Source organism: Danaus plexippus, chromosome 15 (assembly GCF_018135715.1).
Source record: "Danaus plexippus chromosome 15, MEX_DaPlex, whole genome shotgun sequence".
Lineage (NCBI taxonomy): Eukaryota > Metazoa > Arthropoda > Insecta > Lepidoptera > Nymphalidae > Danaus > Danaus plexippus.
In genome coordinates, this window is record NC_083547.1 from 7,521,237 (window position 1) to 7,543,260 (window position 22,024).

Genomic DNA, 22,024 nt, shown 5'->3' on the forward strand with positions numbered 1-22,024 from the left:
TCTTGTTCCGACCAACCAAGTCCTTATTCGAAGTCGGGAAATCAACGAACCTTATTTGCGGACAATGAAAACATTTTATGTAAATAAAATGTGAGATTATGATTATGAAATTATGATTTTTAACAAGGAACAGAAAGTTTTAACAAGATATAGTTTTTTAAAGTTTTTAACATTGCTTTGCATACAATTTTGTGCTTTTACATTTCTTTCTAAAATGTATATATTTTTTTAATATTGTTGTCCTTGTTTTAGTTTTATTATACATAGTCTTTAGTTTGGTTATAATGTTACGGAACAAAGATATAGGCCTTCAATGACCAGCTTTCGTTTTTGATAGATTATTACTTCTATTCTTACTAAACTAGTCCTTCTATTTTTAGCATGCATTAAAACTATTACTTAATTTACAATTTTAAAAACATTTTATCGTAATTAAATGTTAGATTGCTATGAAGACACCTTTTTAAAAATCTAATCTAATAGAAATAAAAACTTTTATCTTAATATTAGCGGACCTCATTTTAATTTAGTTTACGTTTTGGAATTCACTGCACTCGGAAAAAATAAAAGTCTCCTAGACTTAAAGAAAAAATATTCGCAACTTCTGGCAATAATATTAGGCTTTTGAATTGAGTTGTACAATAAACACAAAAAAAAAGAACATATAATTTAATATTATTTAAGATCTATTGAACGATAGCATTAGTTTTCATCCTTATGTATACGTTAATCTTCATAAAGGAAAAATAAAATTTTACCAAAAATTTACAATCCTGGACATGTTTATAGAGAGGCTGTTATACTTTCAGGTTAATACTGATTTTTTTAAATGGGCATTTAAAAAAATATCTTAACCGTTTATTAAACTTAATTTATTTGAATACATGGTATCGACGTATCCGTACAAAACAAATTAATTTACTCAAAATACCTTTTGAAAGAGCCATTACCTTTAACCCTTTACTGCATGGAGCGGTTAAACGAAACTGAGCTTTTAACAGAAGTTAATTAGGTAACGGGTTATCGGAATTACTTAAAATTTTATATGAATACGCTTATATTTAATTAATTCGAAACATAAAAGCCTATATTTTGCTGTTTTGTACCATCACAAAGTAAGTACCTAAACTGTATATAATTTTCTAGCTAACATTTTTATTTCCCAATAATTTTAATATAACCGTATATTAGCATTTTGCTCACAGTTCTTGATATCAGCGTCCTTAAAGCTATGTATTTGTTTTAATTAGTTAAAATGTTTATCAATCTATAAAAACCTTTATAGAATGGTAACTTGTCACTTCTATTTATATTTAAATAAAATAATTCTGATCAATTTCATATAATATTGTTCAAATCCTTACCATAAAATAAATATAATGTACCATCTTGTTAGAGAAATTTTAACCAAGTACTTTGTGAAATAAACAAATAACAGAGACTTAATTAATAAATACCATCAAACCAACGATCTTTGTCGTGTAACATTAAATATAACTACATTTAGTCTTAATAGTACGTACAAATGAATTAATTTAAATTTTGTTTACACTAGAGTTATTGAATCGCAAATTAACTTCGACATCAACAGGTTATTGTTGAATGTTTGACATTCTCAAGTAAAGGTTAGCAAGGGTTGTAATCTTGTTAAATTATAGAATATAAAATGGATTGCTTCGATAAACGCTATTGACCCAAAAGTAATTGGATAGCAATTCTTCCCTCTCAAGTGATTGATTGCAAAACCAAGTAATATTTGGGGCTTCTTATTTCATAGAGACCGAATGCTTAAAGCTTTCAGCCGATATTTTCTTACCATTGTATTTCCAAATTATAACTTCTATATTCCTTCAGCTTATAACAAAACCCTTATCGTTATACTTTAAGGTTTTACAAGCCATGTCTTATAAAATTTCTCACAAATGGTTTTTGGAAGAAGACATTTTAAAGCCACTATAGTAAAGTTCTAAAGTTGAAACAATGCAATACAGGAATTCCTTTTAGGTTGGAAGAGAACTTGGCTGTGTTTTAGGTTTCATTTTTGTCCGTAAACGTTTGATGCGCTCTGTTTGAATTTTTATCTCATTTTAGAATGAATATATTCAAGTTTATAATATTTTGTCTTTGGATAATATCGCTACATAATGTATTTTAATTGTTCGTAAGATATCCAATTACATAATATTCAGGGACTAAGTTACTCAATATCGAATTGGCTAATTGAAAACTGAAACCTTGAATATAAATATTTCAAGATTAATTGTGAATCTTGTTTTTATAATTCTCTATATCAGAATCTATAAAGGAAACAAAGTATAAACGTTTTGGCTATTATAACTATAACAGAACCTTGCAATGCGTCTTTGTTAATCTTTGCCCACCCAACATTAGAAGTCGAATCCCTCCCTAAATTTGCATAGTTTTACACTTCCACTGGGTTTCGCAGCGTAATTTATGCTTTTGCTGCTTAAATTAACAATCGCGATAGTGAGTCTAGACTTGAGTGCATGCATATTAGGTAGCAAAGCGAGTGATAAGGTATGCTTTTGTGTGCTTAGTTGCCAGTAACTGATATAATTTCTCTACTTATATAATTATGGTACATTTCAAAAATATTAAATATAATAGTTGTGGCTTTTCTTAAAATAAAATTTCCATTTGTATGTACTTATAAAACGTGAAAATTAAACTATTTCTCATTACTAAATCTTAAAGTCAGAGGTGTTAAAAAGTACTTACAACAGTAAAATCTTTAAAAGTATCGTGACAGATTAGCAGAATGGGGATTGATAATTATTGTTATAAAATAATTTGATCCAAATGTCATAAATCATTTTATTAAAAAAGATTCAGTCAAACAAATTCTCTCTGTTATCATTGCAATACCATATTTATTTATTTATGTTTCTATAATACATTTTAAAAACTAGTACTATAAATGTTTTATAAGTTACTAGAAGTAAAATTTTTAAAAACTTCAAAGTTTCATAATCAACACCCAGGTTTTCTAGAGAGCCGCCTGCAAAGTTGCTTCGATAAAATTCCCTCCATTACTCCGAACTATTCCGGATTCCAGGATTACCGATCCCGAGGGATCTCCTGCTCATAGACGCCGGGCACGTGCCTCTGTAAGCGGTAGGATCAGTTCCTTAGCTCTACTTGAAGAATTAAAAGATCTGAACCTCACTCGAACGAATCCAATGGGATATATTTTATAAATGAGTTAGATTTAGTATAACTGTGAAAATCAATAATACACTGAAAACAAAGATTTAGGTTTCTTAATATCCACTTTGATGTATTATTCTACTATCGGGTTTAATGAAGTTACTTATATAACAATTTAATTAAAGTTACAAGTACATCTATACTAAAAAAGGGAAGAGAAATTTTCACTTTTATTAAATAACTAAGGACATAGTTTTCATCTTGAATACTTATTTTCTTCAAAGATATTGACTAAAGTCTGTAGTGTTAATGTTATTTTGACGTTTTTTAAGTCTAACAAAAATAAAACAGGTCATAAAACTTAAAGTCCTTTTAATTCACGGCAAAATTATTCAGAGAAAGTTTTCAAATTAAGAAATACCTCGCTAATAATTCAGAATAATCAATTTTGGTTTCACTAAAATTCTAATTCTGTGAAAATAATTACCTTGATATGGGAAACAGAAATGACTATTAACATTAAACAAAGAGTTGTTCATAAACTATTGATTGGTTTCCGATGTTAAGTCAATGGAGGTCATAGTTTATTCAAGAGCATAATTAAAATGAGTTCCTCATAAAATTTCATGATATTTTTTTTATGTTTTGGGCAACTTTGGCAATATTTAGTTTTAATCACTAGTCTTATAAATAAAAATCTCAAATTCTTGAATGACTAGGTTTGAAAATGGAAAAAATAGATGCAAGGCCAATGACGTGTTTTGTAAATTTATATAAAATTCCAAGTAAATATCGCTGGTCATTAAAATTGACAGCTTTTTCGTTACGTGAAAGCTTATATTATATTTGAATTTTCTGCAGCCACAAAATAGTAATGTATTATTAAAAAAAATATGTTTTATCAGATTTTTTCTTGATATATTTTTTTTTGTAAACGACAAAACATTGTTACAGTTGAAGAAATATTAGCTGAGGTAATTTTAGTGAATGTTTTGGTTCTGGTCCTATTTAAGTCTCCAAGAAGAATCTGTTACCATTTCTAAGCACCATTCATTTGAGAACTTTCCCCATTATGACAATGTCCAAATGGAACCTCTCTCCTCTTTAAGCATACAGGGCACCAAAATTTTTTTGTGAAAATTATACCCAAAAGCATTATTTGAAAATTTAAGTATATCTATTATGATTTTTTAGTTTACCGCTTTACGGTTACCCAGAAAAATTTGGAAAATATAAAAAAAATTCTAGGCGAGTTTTTCCCGATAATTTACTTTACCTTTAGAGCTCTTCTCCTTTATTAGTTCTTGGTATTCATATTCATTATAAAAACTTAGAATAATTGTAGACTTGAGGTCTGACTTTTGGGTTAAGAATTATGGGTATTTTAAGAATTCGGCACACACAGATTGGCATTATTTAAGTTGTATTAGTTGGGTGAGGACAAATTAAGTAGTGGATAGTATGTTTGGACTTCGTTGTAATGCTTTTTGCTCAGGTCAAAAAAAAAACCACTTTATACAATAACATTAAAAAAACTAAAATTATTCTCACACTCGTTGTTGTGTAACATACTAATTGTATTGATGCAAAAATAATTCAAAATTGGCTAAATAGCTCTGGCTAATTACCTAATGCGGTTATATTTCAACGACAACATTTAAAAACAAAATCTCTACACACAATTCGGGGTTATCCGAACTCTAAGAATAGAAACATTCTTGACGTGAAAGAATACAATAAAATTAATGTTAATCGATGGAATAGTTTTAGAGTCGCCTAAATGAACTTAATCAAGCAAAAAAAAAATGAATATGAAATGGATATATAGCTTCCACTAAACAGCTGGATGTGATTTAAAACTTCCATATATATATATCTATCACAGTTATTACCAAAAACGATAACAAAATTCGTGTGTAACAGAATTATTTAATAAATTAAGAAACGAATTACTATAATCAAGGAATAAAAGATAGAAAGTAGGAGGGGTTATTTGTATATTATATAAAAGGTGATAAGCTTCACAACAAAAAAAATCCTATATATATATATTTTATTTGCAGTATTTAAATACTTTTGCTGCATAAACTTACGTTACAATCCGAAATTAATGAATTTCACATTGAAAAGAAATAGTCGTGTTTGGTGCTATGTACAAATATTTATTTCTCATAATAGCGTGAAGCAAGTTTCTTATTAGCGACACGATCACGAAATAGGTCGCGAACGGACCGACTCAGAGTAATTAGTTATACTAGTAAACGTGAAGTTCTTTATCTTTCTTTATTATTTGCATATTTTCATAAAGATAAAATGTGTTTTAATGAATTATTGGAATCGTTGTTATTACAAGTTCAGACAATTAAATATTTTGTACTCAAGAATGAAAAGAATAGCAAGTTTTTAAAAATCAATAGCTTTATGGCAAATAATTTGTGTTTTTACACTTTTCAATACATTCGAATCAGAAAAAGGTTACCTTTTTTGGTCACGCACCTAACAACCCTTTTGTTCCCCTGTACCCTTAAACCCACGACGATTAACCAAATTGTTGAGAACAGCACGGCACTGCGCCATTCTAAAATCGCCTATTGGTAATTGTGTTGCACGCACCCCTTTGAATTATTGTTCTGTTCACATTATAAGGAACGATATATAGTAACTATTATTTTTATGAATTTTCCAATCAATTTTAATTTGAAAGTTAATGTATAATGTGATTCCTTTAGTGTTGTCCGATGGTTTAGATTGTATTTCAGAACTAAGTATAGTTTTTTTTTTGGAAATGTTTTTACCTACATTTTTGTTAGTTAATTTTATGAATATTAGTCTTGAAGTAATTTAAAAGATGACAAATATCCATATGTCTATTTTTTTCCAGATTCTAACTTATAATATTTTGCAATAACATTTTACTTTATATAAAATGTACTTGTTTATTATAGTTTTTCTCTTAAACCTTAATCACCAAAATAATTTTCGATAAATAACTTGGATTTGTTATTACTATATAGCTCCATTGTTGTCTCAAATGCACTGTAACAGACATGTATTATTTTATCTTTCACGTATATTTATTAATATGACCTTTACCAGAATTACACGAAACCAGTGCCCGTTTTCGTAAAATTATTATTCATAACATTCCCAAAATATGTTCATGCGAATGAAACAAGCAAAGTTTTATTAACTTCAAGAAGTTAGATTAGCGTTTATCCAAGTATCTAGTTGTTTTACGTAATACAGATGGTTTTAAAGTTCTGACGTTAGATGTCTTGAACAAATAACATTGTTTATTTCGTTTCGCATGGCCCTCATATTTAACAAACATGCAATTTTTAACAAACAATGTTTTTTATGCGCCACTGTGATTCAAACAACGATTATAGAATCGCAGTTAGTTTGGATGTTTCATAAGATCTGAAATCTAGTCTTGGCTTAAGTTTTACTGATAAATATATTACTTCATGTTAAATAACATTCAAAGTACTTTGTAACACACTTAATTTTGGCCCGAATATTGTTATCGGCCACTGCGGCCTTTGAAAATATGGTTTTTGTACCAATGTGCACAATCTTGATTAAACGCGATGAAACACTTTTGATAAGGTTAAGTATTGTATAACCTACAAAATATATGTCGATGAACTTTAATGTTAATAAAAATAAAATGACGGTATTTTTTTTGGTATAAAGTTACTGAAGATAACAATAGAGTTATTGATTAAATTTTTTACAAAGGCTTACTTTCTTGCTCGTTATTTTTTAATTAAAAATTTTACGTACGAAAATATTTATTAAAATATTTGTTCAGAACATTATTAAAAACTTTTGTACAATTTTGCTGTAAGACCAAGTAGGTAACTCTTATTTTAATACCCCCAGCATCGCAAATCAAGGCTGGGAATAAGTAAAGGGGCTGTATAAACAATACTGTTATTTTTCGTACTTTATGTAACAAAGGTATAAAATTTAAAATTATTGAAAATATTATTCTTTAAGGTTTAGAAAGCAACCTTCAAAAGTATGGAAATTATTTTAAATTTTGTTAAAAGACGTGAAAATACATGTAAGATAGAGAAAGTGAAAATTTTTCGACTTTTAAGGAATTCATAGCATTTCTATCTGCCAAAAGCGTATTTTAACTTAGCGGAATGGACTAAATAAAAATGGAACAGCATAAAATGTTGTATACTTTTAGCGGCTAGGCAAAGAAGATATCTTTTTCATCACGGTTCTCTCAAAGAAACAGATGTCAGTTATCAGGCTCATCAATACATCTTTGTTGTCTTTCTTCTTTGAAAGTTTTACTTTCAACAATCAAATGATCGTTTTCATTTTTTATATCTCGTTGATCCTTTTCAATATTTTATTCTCTCTTATTACTTCGGTTAAAATCATTTATGAAAGTTAAATACAGAATAAATATATATTTAATGTTCCAAATTTAGATACTTAATTAAAACATCAAACATAAAGAGATCCCTTTGTTTGTAATTATTAGAAGCTGCGTTTTAATATATAAGTCCTATTCACTCAAAACGTTTTTGTATAGCTAATATGAGGAGTGTGCGTTATCAAAACTAACAGCCCAACTAATAACTTTTTCAGCTTCTTAAATTACAGCGCTTAAACTCTTGTGTGAATTAAAATTTAATATATTTTTCAATATCTAATACTCTACCATAACTTTAAAGCTTTAGCAGTGATTTTACTCAATTGGATAAATAAGGGTTTTTTCTCTAACTTTTTATTTGTATTGTCTTGTGTAAATTGTGGATTATAATTAAATATTAAAAGAATTATTACACAAAGTTTTTGCGCTAATCCTAGTCGCCTGCGGCATGTGAGCCGTGAGACGAGGGTTACTGACTTCACAGTGATTTGACGTAACCAAGATATTTGAGGAAAACCAGTCTCCGCATAACCTACTTAGAATGTGTCTTAATTATAGTAATGGGTTATATATATAATGTTCCGGACCAAATATTATATTAATCCGTAGCTTCTGCTTAATTACTACACATCTTCAAATTCCAATATTATAATTTATTCCAAAATTTACTTACTTCTTATTCTTAATATATGTCAATTTGAAATTAAGTATTTGATAAATTCGTTAAGTGACGAAACTGTTATAGGATCGGGTTAACTCCATGTTCATACATATGATAATAATGTTGATAAGCCAACAACACTAAATGAAATAACACATATTTCACACTAACACCAATCCCCTTATAAAGAAATAACTGTTAAGTAAACTTTACTTTATTACTTTAGTGACAAGACAATATTTTTAATCATATTTTCAAGAACTTGGGTTTGTTGGCACACCATTACCACACTGTTATCGAACTCAAAGTCTGCAGGATTGAATACGACGTTGCCAGGTCACTTTTACTAATACGCTTACTGAATGGGTCCAATAATGATATTCATAGGACATAAGCATAAACAAATTATGCACTCGCGATAGAGACAACAACTGGATTCTGAGAGACAAAATGCATCATAGTTTCAAAATTACATTAGTTCAGGTTGTAAATGTGACCTTATAACGTAAGTCTCTTTTATTTTCACCTTTTTTAAAGTGAGACGGTACGACCCCAATTTTGGCTTCGTTTAACTAAATATTCTTAAAATTGTTTTTTAATGTAATCAGACTCTATAATTATGTGTATTGGAACTAAACGATTGTAAATGTGCGATTGTAGATGATTACTTTGTATCGACAGTATTTTATTGTGCAATAATATAATATATTTTATCGCGACATGTTATTAACTTTGATCTGATTCATGGTATGCCGATTTGAGACGAAAATTTCTCAGCATTCCCTTAATTTCGCGCGAAGGTGCTGAGTCTATAGCGTTCAGGGAGAGGAGCTTTAATAGTGCCTTGGACTAGCGACTTAGGTGTAGGTTCAAGAAGCCCCTATTTAACGCGCATACCAAACCAAATTTGAATCGAACCGAATAGGGCTGCAATCGAAGTACTTTCTAAGAAGCAATCGATGTTAGTACTGGACAGGCCCAAGGTTTTTAGTGGGCTGTACAGAGATTCAGCTATTATACCTTTCGTTGCCACTTCTACCGCGTACAAGGTTACGACGAACCTATTCTTAATGAGTTCGTAATACTTGTTGACCTTAATAGCATGATCTTTGGGGATCTTGATTTCCCAAGAAACCGTAAGCTTTATTAGCGCTTTAAAACTCTCAAATATTGAAATATAAATGGAACAAATTTTTTTTCGGAATACTACGTGTATTTTACTATTTCAAAAACTACATACTCCCGACGTTTTGGTTACTTATTATCGCCACCACTTGGACTGTGTTTATTTGTATATCATTATGCATGATTCCTTGTTATTCCTTTCCATTTTTCTCGTCAGACTTTTGTAAGAGAAAAAACTTTGAACATTGTAAATAACATTTTTCACTTGTCATGATATTGACGAATCTGACGCAGGAAAGTATGCGTTAGGAACAAATTGGTGCGGACAATTAAATTGTATAACCGTCGCAGTGGTTTACTGCCGAGTGAAGTAGATTAACGTGTTGGCCAAAGCCCTGCCACATCCTGCCGATTAGGAAACTCAAAAGGTAAAAGCATTAGTGTTAGGACTATAGTAAAAGTTCTTAAGAAATAAAACTTATTGTCTGTCAAATAAATAACTCATACTTATTTCTTGTTTCATAACTTTATCATAAAATATAGCGAACAAATATTTTTACGTATTTCGAACTTTTTTAGGATATTCAGACCAGATTTTAGTCACAAATAAATTATTTGTAATTCAAGAAAAATAACCTTTCAAAATGGATTCCATGAAACGCGGTCGGAAAAATAATACTCGTTGGAAACTTAAATAAACAGTTTTTTTTTATGTTAAAGTTGGCGAACGAGCAGACGGCCTACTTGGTGGGCAGTAGCTACCGTCACCCATAGACATCCGCAACATCTCTGTTGCGGATGCGTTGGCAACCTTGGTTTTTTAGGAATAGGGAAGGGTGGAAATAAGGGAATGTTAGGAAAAGGTGCGAATAGGGAAAGGGTAACCGGTTCTCTCACTCATCGGACGAAACGCAGCCATTAAAGGCTACTTCACGCCGATCTTCTGTGAGAGGGTGGTACTTCCCCGGTCGAGCCAGCCCATGTCCGATCTGTAGTTACATAACTATTGCTAGGCTCTACTAGCTACAAATATTTTAATTGGAGATGTATTCGATCAAGTTACGTATATTTCTGGAATAATCGACTAACAGAAATTATTTCTGAGATCTAAAGCTATTCCTACCGAATGATAATATTCAAACCAAAATACTAAGGTTTTTCCCATATTACTCTTTTCTATACTGCAAAATTTCAGACACTAAAATATATTAGTATTTAATAAAAAATAATAATATTAGAACTCTGTGTGAGCTACCAATTAATACCAACCTACATTATTTTTTTTACATTTTTGCCTTACCCTTCTTTAAGATACGAGTATTAATCAATAACTGAGTAGAGACATGTGTGACACAATCGTATGTTTCCTGAGAATAATGTATGTTTCACCGCAATTTAGCCAAATGTCGTAACTGGGTCATTTTCACAACGATTTATTGTAACGACTCTTTTACTAATATTGTTTACTACGGTAATGGTCAGTTTTATTATTGCACATCTTGCCGTTTCGTTCTCATGAATTATGATGAAGTCTCTTGATAAATGAGACAATTATGAATGTTGTAATTACAAATGTCATAATTATAATTCGTTAATGTATGATATTACGCAATATTCTGAATAATACATCCATATGAGAATTAAGATTAAAAAATATTTTAATTGACTAAATAATTATATTTTTTTATGTTTCAATAAGATCAGGACTTTAACATCAGCGTTTGAGATCTATTATATATACATAAAATAAAATATTTAAAAACAGTTATTTATATACCTGACGTACTTAGTTTTAATTTATTTAAAAAACCAAGCCAAAAAATAATTAAGTACATTTACGTATTGTTTTCGCAATCTTGAAATAACATTATTTATATGATGATAAAAAGTGGTAACTGCACTGAGCTCCACTTCAATTCTTCTTGGTAATGTTCATAATATTTTTAGTTGTTACATTTTTGTGAAAGCTCTTCTTTTATTTCATTATTTAACATCACTTTGTCTCTATCCTAATTTTGTCTTTTAAGTGTGGGCTGAAAGCTTTTGTTAGAAAAGGCATCGCTAAAGCAAATATTGTGTTTGGGAAAGCCCTAAAACATATAAAGGCCTTAAATAAAACCTCCATAGAGAAACATAAAAAAGATGAAATATGTAAATTAAAAATGTTATACTAAATAAACAAAGTGGTCTCCTTTCTTTCTGGTTTTAAAATTATAATTTGTTGCCCTCAAACTAATTTCTGATATGAAAAAATGCGAAATGTTTTTAGATTGCTCCTTACGTTATTTTTTCGAGCTTGAATGTTTTATTTGGGAAATATGTTACATTGTTAAGACTATACTAACTTTAAGACTTGCGCGTTGTGACGAACGAATTTAAGATTAGCTGTCGTAGGTAGCTTCACCCGAATTTATCTTGAATATTATAAACAGTTCCGTTCATTTCTTTTACTATATATCTTGAAGACATATTCACACCAATATCTACTGCTATTACACACAAACAATGAGATCTAAGATTTTCGCGAGTATTCATTTAAATGAAACTAGTATTATTCGGATTTACTACGCGGATTTTATTATTGCAAATTTTATTATTGCAATTGCAGCAACCGTGATCACGGGCAGACGAGGTGTCTGCCCGTGATCACGGTTGCTGCAAAGTGACCGAAACGTCGGGATTATGTAGTTTTTAAATAATAAAATCCGCGTAGTAAATCCGAATAATACTAGTTTCATTTACACACAAACAATTTTTCCATGCTGTTTTATGAATTAAATATTTTGAAGACGCATTTTAGACTGATTTTGACTCAGCAGCAGTATTTTTAACCGTTTGATTGTTGATATTTCAATAAATATTTGAAAATGATGCACATACAAATTAATATACAAGTAATTATATATTATAATATCATAAATTGTACAAATATAATGTTGATGAAATGCACGAAAAGCAGCTTATTTGCCGTTACGAGACGGTTTTCATAGATGTAATAAAATAATACCAATCAATTAATGTATATTGTCATACAAAGCGTGTGCAAGATAATATCTAAAAAGCTTAATTTTCCGTCATTTCAATTTATACATATAAAGTGGTTATATTTGTATGCACACGTATTATTTTTTTTATTTGAAAAGTATAAAAAAGAGTTATTACAAATTCTATAGCAATTAACAGTTGAATCGAATCGAATTCGATGATATGCTCTTCGAAAATTGTCTCAATAATAACTCCTATGTGTCACTGTCATATGTCCACTTAGATACGTAGTAGTGGCGTCAGAATAACATGATTGGTTTTAGGCACGTCACATAACAATACCTCGAGTTTCGTAATCAAAGATACCCTGTCATGACGCAATATTCGAAGTGCTATAAGTGAAATATGGCTGTATCTCATGTTAATCCTCTGGAATAATATTATGAATATATATTATACCATATGTTTCATGACTAATCGTTATTACTTAATCATACATATAAAATTAAACATGTTCAGATGTACCTTATATATGTAGATATTTAATAATACGCATATATATATTTAAAAAAATAAAATATATTTTGTTATAGTATCATCAGCTCAACGTGAGACTGGAAAGGGTATGAACAACAATGCATCGGCTACAGCAACGCCCGGCGCAGACAACGTCATCCGACCAGCCTTAGCCGAGCCCCGCCCAACCCCACGAACCGGCCCCTACTTCGATTTAGTGGCGTCCAAGAATGTCACCGCATTACTGGGAAAGACCGCTTACCTAAATTGCCGAGTGAAAAACTTAGGGAATAAAACAGTAAGTACATGTCATAGTTGAACATTCTACTATATTTATGTATATTGTATCCAAAAATTACGTCACGCACACGGTTATTAAAATAGAAAAGCTAAGTGCACACGTTCACACTAACGAGTCCCTCTTATTTCAAAGCCAACGTCCAATTTACATAGCGGTGTACCACAAAATCCTCGTTCAAAATGAAACGCAACAATAGCACAATGCAAGTTTAAAGTCCCTATTGTGAGAGCAACTTTATAAATAAAAGTCTCATTAGGCCGTGATGCCATATCTTCCATATAAATAACAACGGCTAACGAGATGGCTGCAGCCCCCGTCCACACAAGCGCTTTAATACCATTCACAATGATAACCCAGCCTACTTTCGTTATCATAATGACATTATTATTCCGACTGCGACTTCACCATTCAACAATGAATTTCAAATTATAGAACTTTGTTGCTTATAACTAAGACTAATATTTTCATATAATTAATACCGAAAAATGATGCTCCAATACATTTTTGTCTAATAAGTTAGTGGAATACAATTTCAAACTAATATCAGAATAAAATACAGAAAAGTTATCAATTTAAAGTCCTTATTCCAAAAGATACAATTTACGATCAATATGTGCAAACAATAAGATTTTACTAATAGAATATTCAAGCAAGCACTGAAACTCGCTCATTAAAAACTTCATCGCGTTAAATTCCTTAATAAAATCTTAATGTACCAGTAAATGAGGGCTGTGGGTATGCTAATGTTGGTGCGGAGGCCGGCAAATGAGAGGTCTAATGGTGAATTTGTGCAATTGCACAACCCATGCACAGTTCGAAGCAGCATTTAGTGTTTCAACACATTTTAACAAGGTCATAAGTTCAGATTTTTATTCAATACCCTACAAGCACGTTCGAGAAGATTGTAACCTAGTTTCCAGCTAATTTAATTAAACACTGTTAGTTCAAAATATCGCCTGAAAGTATTTGTGATGTTTTCTTTCTTCATCGTCTTCAATTTGAAGCTTAGTTAAAATGGAAAAAAAAATGATGTTATTATTTGCTATATTGATACGCACACACACACCCAACACACATACACACACACACACACACACACACACACACACAAACACACACATATACACATACACATACAAACACGCATACACACAGGCAGACACCGACTTCAAACTTACAAGGCCCCTTTTAAGCTTCGGCAGTTACATTAACATTTTCAGAAATCCAAAGAACACTTTACAGAAATAAATAATAAAGTTGTAATATATCAAAAGAATATAATAAACAATATTTTTCCAAGAGTGCCTAAAAATAAAGGCATATTTTGATACTGTATAACTTACAATGTCAGAAGCTAGATTAAATTTGTCCTTATTTTCGACAGTTTTATATGCGTACATGTGACAAGCTGATAATTTTAGGTAATTCTAGTTTTTGATTTAACACATTAATGAAAAAGTTTGTGCGATAGAAGACATGAGAATAATGACCGGGAACATAATGGATATAAGATAACAAAAACGCATTAACAAACGGATGGGATATTTTGCACGACGTAACTCAACCTTTCGAGACTGGAATCGTTTCCGATTAGAAACATAACTAGATTTACTTCATTTATTGTTGACATGTAATTTATTGATAAAAATATAGACTTTAAAATAAATTCATTATATGCAAGATTAATAATCTAATATAAGAATTTGTATTGTGTTATTTTATTATCAATGACTGCATATCGAATAAATTTCCCACTTTTAGTAAGTGATAATTACGTCTTTGGTGATGAAGGTTGGTGATGACCCTATACACTCTCGTCTCGAACACAAACAGAAGCAAGCATATAAATATTTTATAATCAAATGTTTTTAAGTTGTCGCTTAAAAATGAAATCAGAAGATCTAATTATAAAAGTGACGGTTGGCAGTATTGCTAGTATTTAGAGAGACCATTGTATCAAGGAGCTAGTTATTTCTTAAACCCTCGAAGTAATTATACACATCTAAACAGTCCCCTTATATTATTTTAATTTTATTATTACGTCCAATCTATCAGGTTTGTTGATGTTTTGTAACTTGCGATGCAGTTTTTATTCTATTTATAGCAATATTTAAAGATTTTAATTAGTTTTGATAATTGTCTTTGCCTAAAAATGTTCTATCAACGATTACACATTATAAGGGCTGAGAAGCACAACTCAATTCATTTTGTATCGTGAAGTGACGGCATTTTTTATCAATCTATCAGTATTTAGATGTATTTAGATAAAGAAATCTTTAACAAATATTCTTATCATGAAATCAGTTCATTCAATAACATTCCTGAAGAATTTCGTTGTTACATTACAAATAAAACCAAATACTTCATGAAAAAGTTTAGTTTTTTAATAAAGTAATTTAATAAAATCGTATTATATTGTATTTATATTATAATGACATCTAAAATTATATTTACTATGAGAATTTTTAATCTTAATAGTCTCACTTTCAGTTTAAACCGTCATAAAATTAAGCATCAATCTAAGAATTTTCCGCTTAAAAGGATTATCAGAAAGGACTGGTAGCAATGAAGTTTAAAAGGGAATTGATATCATCAATGCTCGCTTGAAGTTCTTAAACAATCAATTTCGAGTGTTTGTATCAGAAATGAAAACTTTAACAGGTTTTCAATTTATATTATGGCTTTAAATTGAAACAAACTGATTGGAATTGATCAATTGATTGAAATTTTCTTTCTAAAGATTTATGTGTGAAATACGATAATATTACATCAGTTTCATTCTCGACATTTATATTTTGAAAAATTATTTATAAGTTGAAACAACAAGGATCTCTTTAAAAATCGATCTATGATGTAATGCATAAAATAAAAAATGAGCTGTCAACGTTTGTTTGTTATAGCTCAATATGCAGGTATCTTGGGTGAGACACCGAGACATTCATTTGCTGACTGTAGGTCGCTATACCTACACAAGCGACCAGAGATTTAGAGCTATTCACCTACCACACTCAGAAGATTGGACATTACAGGTAAAATATTATTTTTTATTATTCCATCTACATAACGGATTCATTACAAATGAAGAATTATTAGGTTTTATTAGGTTTATAATGTTAAGTTTAAAATATTTGTTGTTGATATCAAAATTAATTGATTTTGATATGAAACTTATTAATAAAAAGCATTTCTAATAAAAATTAAAATATTATCAAAACTAAGTAACTTGCCTATAATGATATGAATTATTTTAATCTTATTAAAAAAGAAGTCTTAGTTTATTATGAAAAAAAAAAAAACTTTATTGTTTACAAAATTAAGTTCATAAAAACTATATATACATATTAAGATTATGATAAAAATAATGAATATAATGGATAAATAAGGTTTCAGAATTATACGTGTTTTACAGAATTATATTATAATCAAGCCGTGGAACGGCTTAACAATAAATTAAGATTCTTTGCTTAAGGTAAAAATCAGCAAAGAGGTTTTATTTATACTTTTTACTGCCAAAAATCAAAACAATATAGTTTTCTAATGATATCTTATTTTTCTTTTTGAAATTCTAGCAGATAGGCATTGCCCTGTTAAGTCATAAGGGATGTAGGTCGTTTTTAAAACCAAAGATTATGGATTCAATGCTAAAGTATTTATTTCCGACTAATATAATTCTTATTAAAGCTAAAAAAATATGTAACCTTACTTTAGAATTATGAGATGTTCTTAAATTAAAATATGCTTATAGAAAAGTATATAATAAAGGTAATTGTATATTTTTTCTTGAATTTTATGCGCGATTTTCTTATTTTTTTCTATCTGACATTTCTGAAATCGGTCCAGCCGTTTACTCGTGATAGTGCGTTCGAGGGAAAAACAAATTCATATCCACATCTATAGATTAAATTTCAAAATTACTATGTAATTTTATTTTTAAATTAGATCCATAGTGAAAGTAATATTGTTACAGATAAAATATCCACAGCACAGGGATTCTGGGATATACGAGTGTCAGATATCTACCACTCCACATATGAGTCACTTTATACACTTGAATGTCGTTGGTAAGTGCAGAATGTATGACTTAAATAATTTATGTCCAAAGCAAACATTTTATTTTACTATATATTTTATGTAGGTAGTAGTTTTAAAAATAAATAAACAAGTACCTTTCTTTTTACATCCTCAGGAAAATGACTTTCGCCGTCGGAATACTCATAATAAAATTAAGCATTATCACAATTAGATATGAAAGTTTGTTTATAAGAAAATTTAAGCCTCATAACATTGGAAGTAGGAGTCGTTAACTTATTTAAGAGTACAAGTATCGCGTCACGAGCTCTCCGAGTTTGGTCCTAAAATGTTTACATTTCCACAAGTTTGTTAATTATGTGAGGCGTATTAAAGACACTGTTAAAGAAAAACAAAATTCAATGGAATGTTGACGTGAAGACTCAACTTGAAGGCCAAAGTAAAGACAGGATAGGCATTTATTCAATATATTTTTTGTATCTATCACCTAGCAATCTATTTTAAATTAATAATTTACTTTTTACGAAGGTTTTAAGGTCAATGTTATTAAATTCAAACCTAGATAATGGTAATTTATCAAACCGTGTTTCCTATCGCTGCTTCTGTAAATTAATATTTTGTTATAAAACATGACATAAAAACAGCGGACGTTAAAGATTTTTATCGCTTGACGTTTATTATTAAGTAATAAATGTCCGTGGAGGCGACAACCCTAGAGTACAGTAAAAAATGTCTTCACGACTAAAATTAATTTCTTTCAGTGCGAATAGGGACAGATTTTTATATTTTCATTATCTGCAGACTGTAAATTGTAGATATTAAAGTTTTGTATCTTGCTTGTTTTCATTGAAAATATTAAACTTGGCCATTTTATTAATCCAAGATAAGCTTGAGAACAGTTATTACTGCAATTTGAAACTCTTCTTCAAACGTTTTTAATTTTAAATTATTCAAGAATTATTTTTAGTTCACGATACATATCTTGGTAGAACGAAACGTACAAGGATGTTAATGTAAAATATTGTTACAAAACTAAGTAATTCGTTACCTTTGTCATACATGCTCTACATCGAACGTTTTGGTCTTAAAATGTTTTTGTATTTCAGAGCCGACGACAGAAATTATAGGCGGTCCAGACTTGTATATCGATCGCGGCAGTACTATCAATTTAACATGCGTAGTACTCTATTCACCTGAACCACCGGCTTATATATTTTGGAACCACAATGACGCGGTAATTATTTATTACACCAACTATAATAAAAAACCCATACAAATTTATTATTCTACCATAAATAAATAGAAAAGCTACTTATAATTAACTATTGTGAACAATATTTTGTGTATTTGATAAAAAAAACAATCGAGGCGTTTTTGATGGTTACATAATTATTTATTACATTTATAATATATTGTATCTCTTAATAATGTGTCCTTTTAGATTATAAGCTACGACTCCCCCCGAGGTGGAGTATCTGTTGTAACAGAGAAGGGGGAAACGACAACATCTTTCCTTCTTATCCAACAAGCGAGGCCGTCAGACTCCGGCACTTACCAGTGCAATCCGAGCAACGCTCAGTCGAAAAGCATCGTTGTACACGTACTTAATGGTGAGTGCTGTGTTGATATTTAACATTTCATTAATACATACTATATTAGATGCCAGTAAAAAAGCACTTAAAGAAAAAATATATGATAAAAACATGTTGGTGTGAAATCAGGATTGATTTTTAAATAATTTATGGTTATTTGATAATAGTCTTTAAAGGTTTTTCATAATAATTATAATACTTTAAAATTTCAACAAAATCATTACCATAATTAAAATTGGAAAACCTAAATCTTCTCATTCAGTACCAACCCAAGCAATAAGGAATACAATAATATTAAAATTACAAATGTTTTGGTTACAAAAGAAGCAATTATTGGGAACATTACGTTAATTTATACGAAAATAACCAACATTTATAAAAAAAAAGTATATTTGATAGCACTATTTGTTAGAAAGATCCCAATTTCTTTGATAAATATGCTCACTAGATAACGAAGTATTTTTAAATCCGAGAATGAAATAAATTGGATGCTATTAACATTAATAGAAACGATGAATCAAATAAACGAAACGTGGACTACGTTTGAGAGTTGACTTATTTTATGAGCAACAATTGTAATGACGTGTCAGTTGGAAAAACAATTATTATTCTAAAAAATCATTCCACAGTCTCCTGTAACTAAAATTTTAATATATGAGAATAATTTGACGTAAAAATGCTTTCTTTATCGAACGATTCTTTCCTGTGATGTTATTAAAGAGAACAGTTTTAATTTTTGCCACAGAAGCAAATTCGATTTTCCCTTTGTCAGGTGAGTATCCAGCCGCGATGCAGAGAGGAGGGCAGACTTTCGAACCCACATCGACTTACTGCATTCTTCTGGCAACCAGTCTTTTTATAGCTTTATCTTGACATACAGCTGGTGTTATTGACATGTAAATATAAGCCCAACCTATTCCGCTGTTTATAATGATGCACTTGACTGATTGTGAAACAGCCTAGAAATATTTATTTATTCTTACATTTCAATTTATTGTTCGATTGAAAAGAATATAAAGGGTATTACTACTCTTCTTCCGTATAATTTGTACAAAGTGGGCTCACACGTGGCATTATAATATAACATTGTCGACTTCATTTTATAGCTTGTGTGTTTTTTTATTGCATACAAATATACAATGAAAATTAAAAAAAAAAAATGAATACATGATAAATATCATTATAAGCAGCTGAAACAGTTTTACTATTTTATAGTGTGGGTTGTGTTATGTATGATAGTATATTTAATTATCCACTGAGCAAGTAGATATGCTTGTTTCTCATAGATTTGTATATAAACTAAATTAAGATAACTTGCTGATTTGATTTCATCACTTCTAGTATAAACAGCTATATGTTTTCCTAGTATCCATTTAGCATCTCTATAAAATGATAAATTAATTAGGATGTTCAAAATTAATCAAATAATAGCGGAGATTTCTGATCTAAAATTCATTCTATCTTCCGTTCGTAAGAATAAAAAATGACAATCGAAGGATAAAATCGCAGGTGATGAAGAGTGAAGAAATTGTGAGTTACAAAAGTAAAACAGGAATGAAAACACAGCTGACAATACTATAATTACAAAAAAGTTTAGAAAATACGAGGACTGTATATATAAAGAGTAAAGATATACGAATCATTCTATATAGTTTTACTCTGTAAAATGTAAATTGTAAGTAACGTTTTTATCTGTGGATTGAAACGTAATGTAAATATACGTATTATATGTATGAGTATATAAATACTTTCACGGGTCATTTAGTCTTTATTTTCGGATTTCTAAGTATAAAGCTCGTACTATCTACACATACTTAGAATTACTAAACGTCTAAATAATGTATTAAATGACTGTAACTATTGTTTAATACACTTGTTAAGACATCGTACTTTTTTAAAATGATTTTTACCGTTGTATTTTTTGAAAATATAACCGCTTTATATAAATTTAGAATGACCCGCTAAAGTCTATGAGAATATAATAGATATTATATAAGTTATTTTAGTACTACAGAAAAAATATATAAATTTTACATTTTAGTAAATTATGTAATGTTTAATAAAAAAAAAATGTATAATATGCTATATTAATTGTGATCTTTCCTTTAGTGAAATCAAAAATTGTTTTGTTTTATCTTTTGTGTAGATTGCATTCATTTGTAAATTATAAATCAGTGTAAAAATGGGAAATAAAAAAATCCTAATATTTTATTCGGAAGCACTTGTAATCGTTCCCCGTCCTGACACAATTTCCTCACTTGTAGTTTGAGGTTGAAGTGCTTTTAAAGACAGATGCTGTCATAAAACTATTATTATTTCAAACGTCTAATTGTACATAATTGTTTACGTGTTATTTATATTTAGTATTTGAATCATCTTTGTGTAAATTTATGAGAAAAATATTTCATCGTATCTATCTTGTGATAGGTTACGTGACAGATCTCGACTATTATAACCAGTTAATATGTGGAAAGTTTATTATCGTATACAAATAACAATAGAATACTTGTTGTATGTATTGTAATTGATGCTCTGTGCGCAGTATAAATTACATCTGTAATAAACATTATAAAGAAATAATAAAGTTTTGAAAAAATACGTGTTTCATTTGTAAGACATTTCATGATTTAATTTTCATTTTTGTATGTTTATGATGTGGTAACAAATAAAAGTAGCTGTTATATAACATTAAAACAATCAAATAACCACTATCCATTAAAAATAATACAATTAAAACAGATAGTTAACATGATTTTAATATTTAAAAGCAACTATTGAAGAATGTAAAATGGAAGAGAAATAGAATTAAATATTCATAGAGAATTTTTTTATGTTGGTTGAAAAAAAAAAATGAAATGATGACTGTCGCTTAAATAAATGCAGTGTCATTACGACTTTGCGGAGGAATGAAAACAGACACAAGGGAAAGCTGAGAAGAATGCATTATGGTTTCATATTACTGCTGGGCTCTAAAACTTTTTGTTTACACACAGGCAAAATACAGAGATCCATTTGGGTGGATCCATGGCGGCTAGGCGGCGCCTTATGAATATCTAATCACTGAAAAGAGACGAAATATAACCCACCCTACTTCATAGAGTTACAATATAAGTACCATTAGATAAAGGTTCATTGTTTTTATATGAAAATTTTCACTATATTGACAGCTTAAATATTGATTAATTTGTCTAATGAATTCATAAAATATCTTGTTGCCGTCCACATACATTTTTTAACTTTTATATATTCTA

The 22,024-nt window shown here is 29.5% G+C and overlaps 1 protein-coding gene across 2 annotated transcripts in view; it reads left to right on the forward strand.

The window, feature by feature from the left end:
* LOC116766319 (tyrosine-protein phosphatase Lar-like) overlaps positions 1-21,369 on the forward strand; it is a 45,062-nt gene extending 23,693 nt beyond the window's left edge. The window contains exons 3-8 of one of the 2 annotated variants that reach the window (XM_032656142.2): positions 12,929-13,149; positions 16,053-16,181; positions 17,120-17,213; positions 18,288-18,415; positions 18,623-18,791; positions 19,519-21,369. In XM_032656142.2, coding sequence (XP_032512033.2) covers positions 12,929-13,149; positions 16,053-16,181; positions 17,120-17,213; positions 18,288-18,415; positions 18,623-18,791; positions 19,519-19,646 — 869 coding nt within the window. In that variant the 3' untranslated portion in view covers positions 19,647-21,369. The remainder of the gene's footprint in view (positions 1-12,928; positions 13,150-16,052; positions 16,182-17,119; positions 17,214-18,287; positions 18,416-18,622; positions 18,792-19,518) is intronic. The other variant, XM_032656143.2, reaches the window with a different exon arrangement.
* Positions 21,370-22,024: the final 655 nt, after the last annotated feature.